The sequence below is a fragment of the Lissotriton helveticus genome, chromosome 10 (genome assembly GCF_964261635.1).
Source record: "Lissotriton helveticus chromosome 10, aLisHel1.1, whole genome shotgun sequence".
Lineage (NCBI taxonomy): Eukaryota > Metazoa > Chordata > Amphibia > Caudata > Salamandridae > Lissotriton > Lissotriton helveticus.
The window spans coordinates 314617905-314633675 of record NC_136071.1 but is presented as its reverse complement, the minus strand read 5'-3'; the positions used below and the strand labels follow the sequence as shown (position 1 = coordinate 314633675).

The 15771-nt window shown below is 41.2% G+C and overlaps 1 protein-coding gene across 1 annotated transcript in view; it reads left to right on the top strand.

Annotated features, from left to right (window-relative positions):
* MYL3 (myosin light chain 3) overlaps positions 1-15771 on the top strand; it is a 255613-nt gene that overhangs the window by 225296 nt on the left and 14546 nt on the right. The window contains exon 5 of the mRNA XM_078662471.1: positions 10897-10974. Coding sequence (XP_078518597.1) covers positions 10897-10974 — 78 coding nt within the window. The remainder of the gene's footprint in view (positions 1-10896; positions 10975-15771) is intronic.

Sequence of the window (15771 nt, the reverse complement as noted above, 5' to 3'; positions counted from 1 at the left end):
ACACAGTCTAGCTTCGCAAATCTGGGGGAGTAAGGAGAGAAAGGTGTTAGCGCCCTGTTGCGCATAGTCCTTTCTCATTCCAAACGGTATCGAGGACCGATCTGCTGGCAGATCTAGTTGGCGGGTCTCAAGCTTACCGCAATTGTTCATGAACCTCCGCTTAGTGTCCTCACTCCAAACCGACACACTCAAGTCTGTGGATGTCCGTGGCATTGCCGGTTTGTGAATCCCGGATCATGTGATTGGTGTAGGACCAATCAGAATTCGGAAGGGATTCTAATGCACTCTGGGACCTGTAGTTTCAATAAGTGATTGTTGTATGCACTGTGTATTTTACAGGGGTTATCAAGTACAGATTATGATGCACTCTGGGACCTGTAATTTCACAAAAACAGACAAATGTTTTATGCCCTGTTTATTTCGCTAAGGCTATTCAGACCCTTATTAACACTGTCAAACTTGAGGATTAAGTAAGCCTCCATGCGCAACAACATTGCGTCAACGTCTTGATAATGTTTGGGGTCAATCCAAACCAGTGTGGTCCACCTGAGATCGTTCTCAGAATGATCCTTACTGATAAAGTGTTCCACCATAGGGGCGGTCAGAACTTTTTTCTTTAGACGAGATCGATGCTGGGTAATTCTAGCATTGATGGCCTGGTTAGTTTTCCCTATATACACTCTGTTGCATGGGCAAACCACCGCATAGACGACATTGCGAGTCTTGCAATTAGTGAAGCATTCATGCTTCCATCTAATGCCATTATTTGTGAATGTGTCACCTTCTAGTGTAGTGGAACACGACACACAATTGCCACATTTGTGGTGCCCGCATATTGGTTTCAACTTCCACTGCGCGACAAGGTCACTTTTAGGTGATGGAATATGGCTGTCTGCTTTAATCAATTGTTGCCCAATGCTTCTGTTTTTACGCATAGCAAAAATGGGCTTAGAGAGGGGGTGCTCCAAAGTTTCGAGGAGATGCCAATTTTTCCGAATTATATTCTTGAATTGGTTTGTGTGTTGGCCAAATGTTGTAACGCAAACCAATTGTTCCAAATCCTTCTTTTCTTTCTTTTTGAATAATGTTTCTCTTGGAGTAAATTTGGCCCTATTTTTCGAGTGTTTTAACAATTTTTTGGGGTACCCTCTCTCTGCCATCTCATCGCAGAATCTTGATGCATGACAGTCAAAATCACTTACATTCGTACAGTTTCGCCTAATCCTCAGCAGTTGCCCGTAGGGCAAGTTATTTTTGAGTGATTGGGGATGCGAACTGGTGTAATGCAGGATTGTGTTCCTGTCAGTTTCCTTCTTATGCAAGGAAGTCGTCAACTTTGTATCGCTGGTGCCTACAGTGACGTCAAGGAAAGTCATTTCCTTTGGACTGTGATTCAGCGTGAATTGAATATCAGGGTGCCTCGAGTTCAACCACGCATGGAACTGCTCGAGTGACGCCTGGCTCCCCTGCCACAGGAGCCAGACGTCATCGATATATCTTAGCCATTGAATGATCTGGCCTGAGAAAGGGTTGTCATTCAGGACAAATCTCTCCTCGTATTGTGCCATATAGAGCACTGCCAGCTCCGGTGCATAGGGACAACCCATGGCTGTCCCTTTGATTTGAATGAAGAAGTTATTCTCAAACTTAAAGTAGTTGCTTCGAAGAGTAATCTCTGCCAATGACAAAATGAAACTGGTAGGCACCCGGTGGGGTCTCGCCCTTTGTTCTAGGTAGAGTTCAATGACCTCTAAAGCTTCATCCTGCGGTATTTGGGTATAAAGCGAGGCAACATCCAGTGTCACCATCAAATCAGTCTGTTCATTGAATGTGCGCCCCTCAATTAGTTTAATGAACTCCGTTGTGTCTCTGAGATGCGATCGGACTTGTTGTATACACGGTTTTAAAAAGAAATCGATGTATTTCGATATTGGTTCAAGTACCGAGTCGCATCCAGAGACTATGGGTCTACCAGGGGGTGCCTTTTCATTTTTGTGAATCTTCGGTAAGAAGTAGAGAATGGGAGTTCTTGGCATTTTTTTGTTCAAAAATTCGTGCTCTTTAGGCCCCAAAAAACCTTCGTCCAGACCTTCCTTTGTAATTCTGGAAATTTTATCCTGAATAGCATGGACGGGATCTTCTTTTGAAGGTCTGTACCAATCCCTATTGTTCACGTGTACTTGGCCTTCAGCAAGATACATCGGGCGTGGCCAAAGAACCACTGCCCCGCCTTTATCGGCTTGTTTTATAACTATTGATGTATCAGATTTCAAATCACCAATCGCTTTTTTTATACCTTTGCTGATGTTATTTTTAACAAAACTGGTTTTCTTCTCAAGTTTAGTGAGGGAAGACAGTACAGCTTGCTCAAAAGCAATGATCTGTTTTGGGATATTCGAGGTTGGAGTGAACCGTGATTTCACTCTGAGTCCAGTAGTTTCCTGTGATGACGTCATTTCGGCTCCAGCGAAATAAGTTTTCAACCTTACCTTGCGGCAGAAGTCAAGTGCTTCCAATTTTAGTTTTGTAAAATCAGTTCTTTTGGTGGGGACAAATTTGAGACCCAGGTTAAGAAGCATTTCTTCATCTCTAGATAATTCCTTATTAGAGAGGTTCACTATGGTAGACAAATTTAACTGTTGTTGTTGTAATTTTTGTTGCGAGTTCGCATTTGCCATGGTTGTTTGAAACGAGGTCGCGTTTGGCCGCCCCTGGACAAAAAAGGAGCATTTAAAAGCAGGTACAATGTACTAAATGTAGTAGAGATTTAATGGTACATACTATTGAAACTGCCCAACGCATTTGCAGCCAGGAAGAAAGGGAGTTAGAAGACTTGATCAAAACCATTAATGAGAACCAGACTACAACTGAAGCTAAGGCACTCCTGGACAAAATTGATAAGGAAATTGCCACATTTAAAGATTTCACTCTTAATACAAAATCAGCACAGTTTGATAAAGACTCCAAATCTTTTCAGCTAGATCGGGTATATCCTTTTCTAAAAGAGGATTTCTATACTTCTGGTGAGTCACGAGGGGCCCTAAATACATTCCAGGGTAGATCTAAAAACAGGTTTCTGACCTCGTTTCAAACAACCATGGCAAATGCGAACTCGCAACAAAAATTACAACAACAACAGTTAAATTTGTCTACCATAGTGAACCTCTCTAATAAGGAATTATCTAGAGATGAAGAAATGCTTCTTAACCTGGGTCTCAAAAGAACTGATTTTACAAAACTAAAATTGGAAGCACTTGACTTCTGCCGCAAGGTAAGGTTGAAAACTTATTTCGCTGGAGCCGAAATGACGTCATCACAGGAAACTACTGGACTCAGAGTGAAATCACGGTTCACTCCAACCTCGAATATCCCAAAACAGATCATTGCTTTTGAGCAAGCTGTACTGTCTTCCCTCACTAAACTTGAGAAGAAAACCAGTTTTGTTAAAAATAACATCAGCAAAGGTATAAAAAAAGCGATTGGTGATTTGAAATCTGATACATCAATAGTTATAAAACAAGCCGATAAAGGCGGGGCAGTGGTTCTTTGGCCACGCCCGATGTATCTTGCTGAAGGCCAAGTACACGTGAACAATAGGGATTGGTACAGACCTTCAAAAGAAGATCCCGTCCATGCTATTCAGGATAAAATTTCCAGAATTACAAAGGAAGGTCTGGACGAAGGTTTTTTGGGGCCTAAAGAGCACGAATTTTTGAACAAAAAAATGCCAAGAACTCCCATTCTCTACTTCTTACCGAAGATTCACAAAAATGAAAAGGCACCCCCTGGTAGACCCATAGTCTCTGGATGCGACTCGGTACTTGAACCAATATCGAAATACATCGATTTCTTTTTAAAACCGTGTATACAACAAGTCCGATCGCATCTCAGAGACACAACGGAGTTCATTAAACTAATTGAGGGGCGCACATTCAATGAACAGACTGATTTGATGGTGACACTGGATGTTGCCTCGCTTTATACCCAAATACCGCAGGATGAAGCTTTAGAGGTCATTGAACTCTACCTAGAACAAAGGGCGAGACCCCACCGGGTGCCTACCAGTTTCATTTTGTCATTGGCAGAGATTACTCTTCGAAGCAACTACTTTAAGTTTGAGAATAACTTCTTCATTCAAATCAAAGGGACAGCCATGGGTTGTCCCTATGCACCGGAGCTGGCAGTGCTCTATATGGCACAATACGAGGAGAGATTTGTCCTGAATGACAACCCTTTCTCAGGCCAGATCATTCAATGGCTAAGATATATCGATGACGTCTGGCTCCTGTGGCAGGGGAGCCAGGCGTCACTCGAGCAGTTCCATGCGTGGTTGAACTCGAGGCACCCTGATATTCAATTCACGCTGAATCACAGTCCAAAGGAAATGACTTTCCTTGACGTCACTGTAGGCACCAGCGATACAAAGTTGACGACTTCCTTGCATAAGAAGGAAACTGACAGGAACACAATCCTGCATTACACCAGTTCGCATCCCCAATCACTCAAAAATAACTTGCCCTACGGGCAACTGCTGAGGATTAGGCGAAACTGTACGAATGTAAGTGATTTTGACTGTCATGCATCAAGATTCTGCGATGAGATGGCAGAGAGAGGGTACCCCAAAAAATTGTTAAAACACTCGAAAAATAGGGCCAAATTTACTCCAAGAGAAACATTATTCAAAAAGAAAGAAAAGAAGGATTTGGAACAATTGGTTTGCGTTACAACATTTGGCCAACACACAAACCAATTCAAGAATATAATTCGGAAAAATTGGCATCTCCTCGAAACTTTGGAGCACCCCCTCTCTAAGCCCATTTTTGCTATGCGTAAAAACAGAAGCATTGGGCAACAATTGATTAAAGCAGACAGCCATATTCCATCACCTAAAAGTGACCTTGTCGCGCAGTGGAAGTTGAAACCAATATGCGGGCACCACAAATGTGGCAATTGTGTGTCGTGTTCCACTACACTAGAAGGTGACACATTCACAAATAATGGCATTAGATGGAAGCATGAATGCTTCACTAATTGCAAGACTCGCAATGTCGTCTATGCGGTGGTTTGCCCATGCAACAGAGTGTATATAGGGAAAACTAACCAGGCCATCAATGCTAGAATTACCCAGCATCGATCTCGTCTAAAGAAAAAAGTTCTGACCGCCCCTATGGTGGAACACTTTATCAGTAAGGATCATTCTGAGAACGATCTCAGGTGGACCACACTGGTTTGGATTGACCCCAAACATTATCAAGACGTTGACGCAATGTTGTTGCGCATGGAGGCTTACTTAATCCTCAAGTTTGACAGTGTTAATAAGGGTCTGAATAGCCTTAGCGAAATAAACAGGGCATAAAACATTTGTCTGTTTTTGTGAAATTACAGGTCCCAGAGTGCATCATAATCTGTACTTGATAACCCCTGTAAAATACACAGTGCATACAACAATCACTTATTGAAACTACAGGTCCCAGAGTGCATTAGAATCCCTTCCGAATTCTGATTGGTCCTACACCAATCACATGATCCGGGATTCACAAACCGGCAATGCCACGGACATCCACAGACTTGAGTGTGTCGGTTTGGAGTGAGGACACTAAGCGGAGGTTCATGAACAATTGCGGTAAGCTTGAGACCCGCCAACTAGATCTGCCAGCAGATCGGTCCTCGATACCGTTTGGAATGAGAAAGGACTATGCGCAACAGGGCGCTAACACCTTTCTCTCCTTACTCCCCCAGATTTGCGAAGCTAGACTGTGTCGGGCTATCACGTCCTAAGAAACAGAATCCCCATTTTTTGAAAACCGCGGATCGGTGTTCAAGTAAGTTCCTGTCTAGTGGCCGTGATCACTGGTGCGCCATCGAGCGAGCAGTGGATCTAAACACGCTACTTCTTCTGTCTGTTTTTTCAGAAATGACATGAGCACAACCCCAAATGCTGAAAGACATCGGCACAACTTGCGATAGTGTCCAAGAATAGTGCAGGTAATAAACACTTGACGAACATCCATGTGTAATTAAGGTTTTGCCCACTAGACTTGACTAAATCTCACTCTGTTGCAGCGTAAACTGAACGGCATAGACGACATTTTCATGTAAATAGGAGCGACTGTGGGCAGAATATTACAAGGTACGCTTTATTCTGTTACCAAATTAGTTGCGTGAGGAGTGGCTAGAGGACCCACCTTTTGACAAACATTCTGTTTTGTTCTTCATTTTAAACAGTTCCCACGGATTTGAATCATACTGCCCTGACGAGAATCCAGCAATTCATTAATCTGGATTCGAAACGCGTCGGCACCCCCCTTCTCTTTTTCACTGGCCAGTTGGCCAATGTTAATGATGCTAAAATGAGCAATGTTCCTGATATTTAACTGATTACATAAGGTTCAGGACCTGGGAGTTGAACTTGGTTGAAATAACATTCTTGTCTCTCTCTTTTTTCTGTAAAAAGTTTTTCTTTCATGTATGGTCAAATTGTCCATGTTATTCAACTGTTTTTGTGGTGAAATGTGTTTACGGTAAAAGTCATTTTTTGTCATTTTTTGTTGAAAAAGTCAATTATTTGTTGTTTCACTGTATATATGCACAAATTGTTTTTCGAAACTGTGTATGGCTATGACATGAAGTTGATAGCAGTCTCAGGTCTGCTTTTTGAATATCTTTTTTATGAATTGAATACTAATTGAAAAACATAAACTGTTGTTTGGGTAAACTAATAAACTATTGTTTACTCGTACATGGATCTGTGAGTACCGTAATTAGTTCGAAGGCATAGGCAAATATTTCTAGTTCATAAGAACGTATCCCAGCATGTCCGTGAAAGAGCAATATGAATGCTAACAGCATACTACCACTTTTTCGGTATATTTCCACCCTAAATGTGTAGGATTTCTACAATATGACAAGGAAAGGGTGGAATATGTTTCATGACTTTCTCCCCTTCAGCGGCTCTTCCATGTCAGCAGGAAAAACTCTGTTCATATCATAAGAAGCATTTTATACAGCGGAATTTCATATGCTTTTGTGGTTTAAGTGATGTCTCCAGCACACTGCGAAATGTGAAGTTTACAGTCAAACGTTTAGAAGATAATTTACAGGAAAGAGTCTGAATCATCTTCCACTTGTCGGACATTAGAGTCACATTCAACTGTATGTTGGAACATCACTTACAACACTTACTCATTCCGGATTCCGCAGCAACCACAGCACTAAACTGCCCACCTTGTGGCCACCTATGACATCAGCGCCCTCCTCTACCAAGGCCATACGGTAGCCCTCATTCTCCTGGACCTATCAGCAGCCTTCAACACCGTTTCCCACTGCACATTAGACACTAGGCTCCACGACGCCGGCATCCAAGGACTGGATACGATCATTACTCGCAGGCAGAACACAGAGAATAAGACTCCTGCCTTTCCTCTCAGGACCCACAGAGATCTGATCAGATGTGAAGTTCTGCAAGGATCCTTCCACAAACCCACACTCTTCAATGTCTACATGGCCCCCCGAGCAACCATCATCAGAAACCACTGAGTCAACTTCGTGTCCTATGCTGATGACACCCAGCTCATCCTATCCCACTCAGCTCATCCTATCCCTCACCAAGAAACCTGACATCACCAGGCACAACTTCCAAAAAGGGTTGAAAGCTATTGTGACCTGATGAGGAACAGCTGCCTGAAGCTCAATTTAGAGAAAACAAATGTCCTCATCCTCGGCTCCACTCCCACTGCATCGGGTGACACTTGGCGGCCCCTGCCCTTAGAAACCCACCCACCCCTACGGACCATTCACCCAACCTCGGCATCATACTCGACTCATCACTCACCATGCACCGCCAAATCAACGCTGTATCCTCCGCATGCTTCAACACCCTCTGCATACCTCGCAAGACATTCAAGTGACTCCTCCCGACTCCACCACAACTGTCACACATGCACTCGTCGCCAGCAGACTGGATTAAGGCAACGGCCTTTAGGTGGGAATCAATTAAAAACTCCTCCGCAAATTCCATACTGTCCGGAACACTTTACCCAGACTTTTTCTCGATATCCCATGACACAACCACATCGCCCAACACCTCCACGACCTGCACTGGCTCCCAGTTGAAAGAAGAATAACTTTCAAACTGCTCAACGGCCGACTCTCCGTCCACGCCCCCAAAAGAAACCTTCACTGAGCTGACCTCTCCCTAGCCACCGTCCCACGTTATTACAGGACCAGAGCATGTTGAAGATCCTTCTCCTACCTCACAGCTAAGACCTGGAATTAACTCCACCTTCACCTCCCATGAAGCCCGACACTGCACTAATTCAGAGAAGACCTCAAGACCTGGCTCGTTGAATGACCCAGACGGAGCAAAACACACCTACCCCCAGCACATTGAGACACTCATGGGTGAGTAGTGCACTCTACAAAATCCTGATTGAGTGAAAACCTAGTGAAGGAGAGACTAGCAATGAACCCAGTGTAATCAGACACTGCCCAAATTGATCCTAAGCCTATCAATTAATTATTTTTATTAACTTATACATTTACTTTTTGGCACTATAACCACTGACTTTGTTTGTTAATATCCAGAGTCAATAAAGACCAGAACTCAGCATAATTCAAATTATGGACTCAAAGATTTTTGAATTTCATGAATTTGCAACTTGGTGAAGTTGCTATGTTTGTCGCCGTAGTACTACTTTTCACATGGAAAAAACACTGCTGTGATAGGACTATTCCACTAACTCTTTCCAGTGGAAAAGCTCTCCTGCAAAACCTTTTTTGCATGAGAATACATTCATAAAAATTATTGCTTGATGAGATTTTCTTTAACAATCACCCACTCAGAGAGGATATATACCTGCATTTTAATAGAAGTTCAGCAATTTTGTAAAGTTTACAAAGCTGCCATCATTAAAAAAAAGTGTTTAGAAGTTGGGCGTGGTGACATTGAAGAACTCTCCCTTGAAATAATTGCTTACAAGGATGTGATTGGCTGTAATCAGCCATTTAACAAGTTGTCAGTGTTCACTAGATAAGGTAGACATCCCTACTTGATAGACTGGGGAAAGTTTAGGTAGAGGGAACAGAAATCGTAAAGACTTAAATGTAATTTAATAACAGTGTGCAGAATGAATACATCTTTGCGATATTTATTATTAATTTCACTATTAATACAAATGCATGTTTACACTAAAGAAACTGTTCTTAAAGTTGCAGTCATTTCACCAAGACCCTCATGCTTAGGAGGCTTACAGTAGGATGTAGCTCTTCTTTAGGTCTCATGTCTTGAATCATATGGAACCTCCTAAAGAGACGTGGATAAATTAAAATTATGAAATATACTACACTGTTATGCTGAGTAGTTTTTAATGAAAAGAGGTGCTATATAAGTTCTGCATAATTAGCCTTTTCTTGTCGCATAATTTAGTCAAGCCTGTCATGTAAATAGGAGCGACTGTGGGCAGAATATTACAAGGTACGCTTTATTCTGTTACCAAATTAGTTGCGTGAGGAGTGGCTAGAGGACCCACCTTTTGACAAACATTCTGTTTTGTTCTTCATTTTAAACAGTTCCCACGGATTTGAATCATACTGCCCTGACGAGAATCCAGCAATTCATTAATCTGGATTCGAAACGCGTCGGCACCCCCCTTCTCTTTTTCACTGGCCAGTTGGCCAATGTTAATGATGCTAAAATGAGCAATGTTCCTGATATTTAACTGATTACATAAGGTTCAGGACCTGGGAGTTGAACTTGTTTGAAATAACATTCTTGTCTCTCTCTTTTTTCTGTAAAAAGTTTTTCTTTCATGTATGGTCAAATTGTCCATGTTATTCAACTGTTTTTGTGGTGAAATGTGTTTACGGTAAAAGTCATTTTTTGTCATTTTTTGTTGAAAAAGTCAATTATTTGTTGTTTCACTGTATATATGCACAAATTGTTTTTCGAAAGTGTGTATGGCTATGACATGAAGTTGATAGCAGTCTCAGGTCTGCTTTTTGAATATCTTTTTTATGAATTGAATACTAATTGAAAAACATAAACTGTTGTTTGGGTAAACTAATAAACTATTGTTTACTCGTACATGAATCTGTGAGTACCGTAATTAGTTCGGAGGCATAGGCAAATATTTCTAGTTCATAGTAGTGAGGCCCTGCCTACCCTCCTTCCCATTGGGCCCAGCCACCCTTGTTTTTTCGGGATACGTTCTTAGCATTTTAGGACAACACCATGAAGCCTCCAGTGAAAAATCACTGTTGTTTGAATAATTAACTTTGACTGGGGAAGTACCATTAAACATGGTGTTGGACTAGTCAACCTCGACTGGGAAGTCGCTCCATCGCCATCCAGTTCACAGGACCTAATGGAGGAGATAGAGTATGATCCACCATCGGGTCATTTGCCAAATGCTGCCTTCTTGTGAGGATTCTGGACAAGCAATAGGTAGACTCTGAAATCACAAGACTTTTTTTGGAGTGCTTCCTATTTCATTGTCTATAACTGGATCTGTGTGCACCTAATATGACCGCCTTTTGACAATACCCGCCTTCCATTCGACTTCCATTGATCTGTTTTTTCAGGTTTGTAATGTTTGCTGTTAAAATGTAACTGTACTTTCATTTTGCAAATATTTGAAATGTTCATTTAGAATAGAGGGACGGTGTTGTCAGATTAAGTTAACACCACCATTTGCATTTAGTTAACACCATTGGTTACTCCAAAGCAAACCAGCCCCTCGAATCAGACAAATGTTTCTAAAACTTCAGTGGTGTTACTCACCAGCAGCTATTGTGAACATTAAATGTCACTAGCAAATATTTATGTGGAAATATTTAATTGTCTATGAAGCCATTTCCCTCTCATTCATCTATGGAACTAAAGGATATCCTTTTGTTTAGGTGAAAGGATGACTGAAGAAGAAGTGGACAAGTTGATGGCTGGGCAGGAGGATGCTAATGGTTGTATCAACTATGAAGGTAAGCCATAGTAGTAATTCAACATATCCTTATATGCCATGTCCTACATGGAATATTTTGTATAGGAAGTTAATAAGGTTGCAGTAGTAAAATCCTGCAAACTTGCTTTTGGTTTAACGCAGCATGCTCGGCGTCCCATAATCAATTGATGACTGCATTAAAGAACTGTCCACATGTAGCATGCAACGTTAAGCAGGCTAGAGCCATTTATAAAGTGGTCCTTGAGGAGAGGAAAAGCAAAATCAGGTCAAGAGTCTGGGAAGATCTTAAAAAGGCTAAGGAAATGAAGGACAGTTTAACATTTTGGGAAGTGATTAATAGGCCTTTCTTCAAAGCATTGGATGCCCCAAATATAGTTACTAATATTGAGGGAGATGTTTGGGTAGACCATTACTCTAAAGATTTTTCACAGGATGAAGCAACACTCATACAATGCCCAGCTTGGTCCCCTCCTATCTTACCAGGCAGCGATTTACAAACCTCCATCACTGTACATGAAGCTATCACTGCCATAAAAAAGACCATCTCTGGTAAGGCCCCGGGCCCAGATAGTGTCCCTGTGGACATCTTCAAGTCGCACACTTCCCTCTGGGCCCCACTTTAAACAAATGTGCTTAGATCAATAACCCAGGGCCCCATCCCGGATTCATGGAAGAGGGCCCTGTTGGTCCCAATCTTTAAAAAAGGGGATAGGTCTCAACCGTCATGTTGCCATCTGATTTGGCTTATTGATTTTAGTGTAAAAATCTTGGTATGAGTTTTACTGGCCTGTTTAGAAGAATGGGCCTTGGCAATAAGTGTTCTATCTGAGGCCCAATTCGGTTTTAGACCCAGTTTGGGGACAATTCAACAATGCTTAAATCTCTTTTTGATCTTGAGGAAATACACGAAGGCCAAAAACTATCAGTACATTTTTCCTTCATTGATCAAGCTAACATGTTTGATCTTGAGAATCGCAATACATTTTGGGACCTCATGGGAGTGATTTGTGATAACTGGACCTTTTAACTCTAATACACCGGCTTCATCAAGATTTTACAGTAAGGGTGCACTACTGACCCTCTGGCGAATGTTCCTCATGTATTAAGCCCTGTAGGGGCATAAGGCAGGGATGCATCCTGGCTCCCTTTCTGTTATATATAAATGGAATAAATTCTTTTTTGAAGGAAAAAGTGGAAGGATGTCACGCAAATCGGGACCAAACTGGTCCCTATTTTGCTGTACGTAGACAATGTGGTATTGATCGCCTTTAGAGCAATTGGGTTGCAGATGCTTTTAGATCTATTTTTATCATTTATAAAGGAGTTGGACCTTCATAAAAAATACTTTTATTGCATTAGGCCATACAGACCTGTATGATAATCCATCCATGATTAGTAGCGTCCTTAATTTGTGTGTTAAACAGCGTTATATTGACCACTGCATACATTTACACCTAGAATAAGCTCAGTATTAAACCTCAATTGTTTTAAATCTTCCAATACCTACAACATATAGCATGGAGCCATACCTTGGGTGGAAAGAGAACTCAACTCAACAGCACTGGTTCTCAACACTCAGGTTGGAAACATTGATTTTTAAATGTGCTATTCCTATTCCAGGGGTCTGGAGCATGGATCCTCCACCATCCAGATGTGATGGTATTCCAGCACAGACCCACAAGTCACTTTATCTTATTTTGTACCTTATATATGGAGCTGAGATGCTCCCTTTTGGTTCCCTTCCTTCGCAATTCAAATCTGAGATCTCATAATGAAGGGTTAATATTCTTGCAATCTTTAGGCTTGCGGGAGCTGTGCTCTGCTGTTTTAAATTTGATCCAAACTGCATTTTATATTAGGAATACTTAAGCACTTTTATGTATTTTGCTTGATATTGGTTTTGATATTTCATGTATCCCTTTTTGATATGTGCAAAGCATTCTTAAAGTTATTATTTTTTTTTTCTTATGATATGCTTGTATGGCATTCGCCTAATAAAGTTTCTTTGACCTTGACCTTGATATATAGTCCTGAAGGTCGTGTGCAGTACTTTCTTACATTGCCCATGTACCTGTGTTTATCAAGCCAAAATCAACGAAAATCCATTGTTAAAACATATAAAAATTGGCATAATCATTGCAAACATTATGAGTATTACATGATTTTCACTTGGGTGGTTGTCTGCAAAAAAAGTGTATGTAAGATAAGCCCAAGTGTATTAAAGTCCCAGAGGCTGTATTTGCAAAAATTGTAGTTGAAATATTCCCTGAGGTAAAAAAAAAAATCATATGAGGCACTTATCCAATGCTTATTGTTTTCTACTCAAATACGACTCTTGAATGAAAAAAATAACAATCATGAGGAAAAACAAAAAATATGCAAAATTAACAAAGTACAATTATAGGAATGTACACGAGGTTATGCTTGCTTAAAAGATCTCACAGGCTTAGTCAATCGGAATTGTGATTTTATCACTCAAAAAAAGTAAACATTCACTATTGAAAACGAATGAAATTCTGGTGAAAAACTTCAGGTGAAGGAATGGTATTCGTAATACAAAATCCAAAGATCACTGAAATGCGTCCATTATGATTTGCAACCCAACCATAATTACCACAACACAGCCGCGGCTCCTCTGCTATGCCAGATACCTCAAAAACGTCAGGAAAGAAAAAATAAAACGATAATAAACACATTTCATCATCATTTTATTTTTCATTTCCTGAGGATGCCTTTGGGGGCGGGACAATAGGGGATGACAGGAGGAGTCATGGGAACTGTTGTCAGAGCACATGACAGTTTGGTCAGCCGTCTCAGGCCGGGCAAACTGTCATGCACATTGAAGCTCTCTTCAACCCGAGCTGCAGTGCCGGTTTGAGAAAGCATACACAGGGTCCGAGTCTGTCTAGGAGCGCAAATTAAGGGCACGCAGGCCAATCCTGAAGCTGCTCTCATGCCTGAGAGCAACTTCAGGATTGGCCGCAAGGAAGTCTGGGAGCCTGTGGCTGCAAGGAGCGGAGTAGAAGAGCATAACGCCGACAGCTGCAGGAGACTTTTTTTTAAATATTATTGTTTTAATGTTGCCGTCCCGTGACTCCTTTACCTGCACCACTAACCCCGCATGGCCCACCACTCGTCCACAACATCACCAGCTACTGCAACACACTACTACCTCACACGTGAATGAAAATGAAGCAGTCATTTAGTTATCCTTCGCGAGTGCATGTGCTTCCTTCTCACCTAGGATCCATTACCCATCTCCTGAAATAGTAGCAAAATGGCAATGTTTTCTGTGCCATCATAGCATTAAGTCAGGAAATGAACTGTATCTCTATAAGAATATATATTATCATCTGGTGAGGAATTCATTGGTTTATTGCTTTACGTTGTGGGACAATGACCACGGTCTGGATTAACAAAACAATGACTCACCTAATGTGTTTTTCACCACATTTTTACTTCACTGTGTTTGTATATTATTTGAAGACAAGGTATTACTTCACTGCAATATATATCACATTGAACATATTTCATGATGCTCAAGTGCTTCACAAGTTATACACTCCACACAATATACACTTGTGCAAATGTGCTTGTTCATTAATGCTCATCATTTCAGAAAATACTGCTGTGTATTTTGCCTATCCTAGTGTGGGGCTCAAATATCCCTCACTAGATTTATCAGGCAGCACATAATTGTACACTGTGGTCTTAATAAGCTGTGAGCATAGTTCCATTGTTCTCTGTCACTAGATAATACTTCCTCCATTTCCTCAAGGTGCTGGAGTGGTATGTGACCATGCTAGATTATACATATGCATGATCATAGCTACCTTTCTTGGTAGTCATCGAAAGCATAAGTTTACATTTGAAGTGCAAACAATACTATCAAATCCTAGAGTCTGTATTTGAATGTTGGACTATACATCAAATATAGTTGCATTCATGAATGCAGAACTGCTTGTTTGTATTTTGATGTTACCCAAGTCTTGGAAGGATGAGCACAGGCCTCTTTGTTACTGTGAATTCACAAACGTTGAGCCCAACTGATGTACTTTAAATCTTTTGGAATATATAGTTAAAGGTTAAACACTGTGAAAATTGAAAAATAATTGTTAAAAACCATTAGAAAACTTCAAAGGAGTGGAAATTATTATTCGATTTTTAAAAATCTACTGAAATTGTGACTAGCCACCCAACCAAAACTTTCCCCCGTTTTCTGCCAATGACTGTACATTTGCCACAGATGAAAGCATACATCATATCATCAACGACAAAACTGGTTACATCACAATTCACCTTACCATGGGCCACGTCAGTGACATCATGGCCCTTTTCTCAGCTCCAATTTGGACACTACACAGTGCACCAGGCTATGACAACACTCGCTGAGTGCAGGCCTAGACATCATAAAATCTGGGCTGTGGGCAACGAGGGATGTGAGCAGGGCCTGGCCTCCGATTAGTTCCATGGGCATTCTCCCATACATATAGAATCCACAGTTCTGAACTTTGTCTATGCACAGTGGGGCGAGCTTAATCCTGCAGCTATGCCACCGTCCTCCGGTTTAGCACAGGGGATGGCATTTTGCAAGGCACAAGCCACAGCCTGCATTCACAATTACCAACATTTTTTTTTCCATTTGCATCTTTTTCCCCCTGGTCTAGCTGCAGGATGAAAGGCAAACTTCACTTTATTAATCCACTGAGCACAGCGATAATAATTTTTACTTCCATGAGTGTTGCTGATTTTGAGTAAACTGTGTTTTAATTAAATCATGAAAATGTTGTATGGGCAGTTCTGTATATTCTGGGGC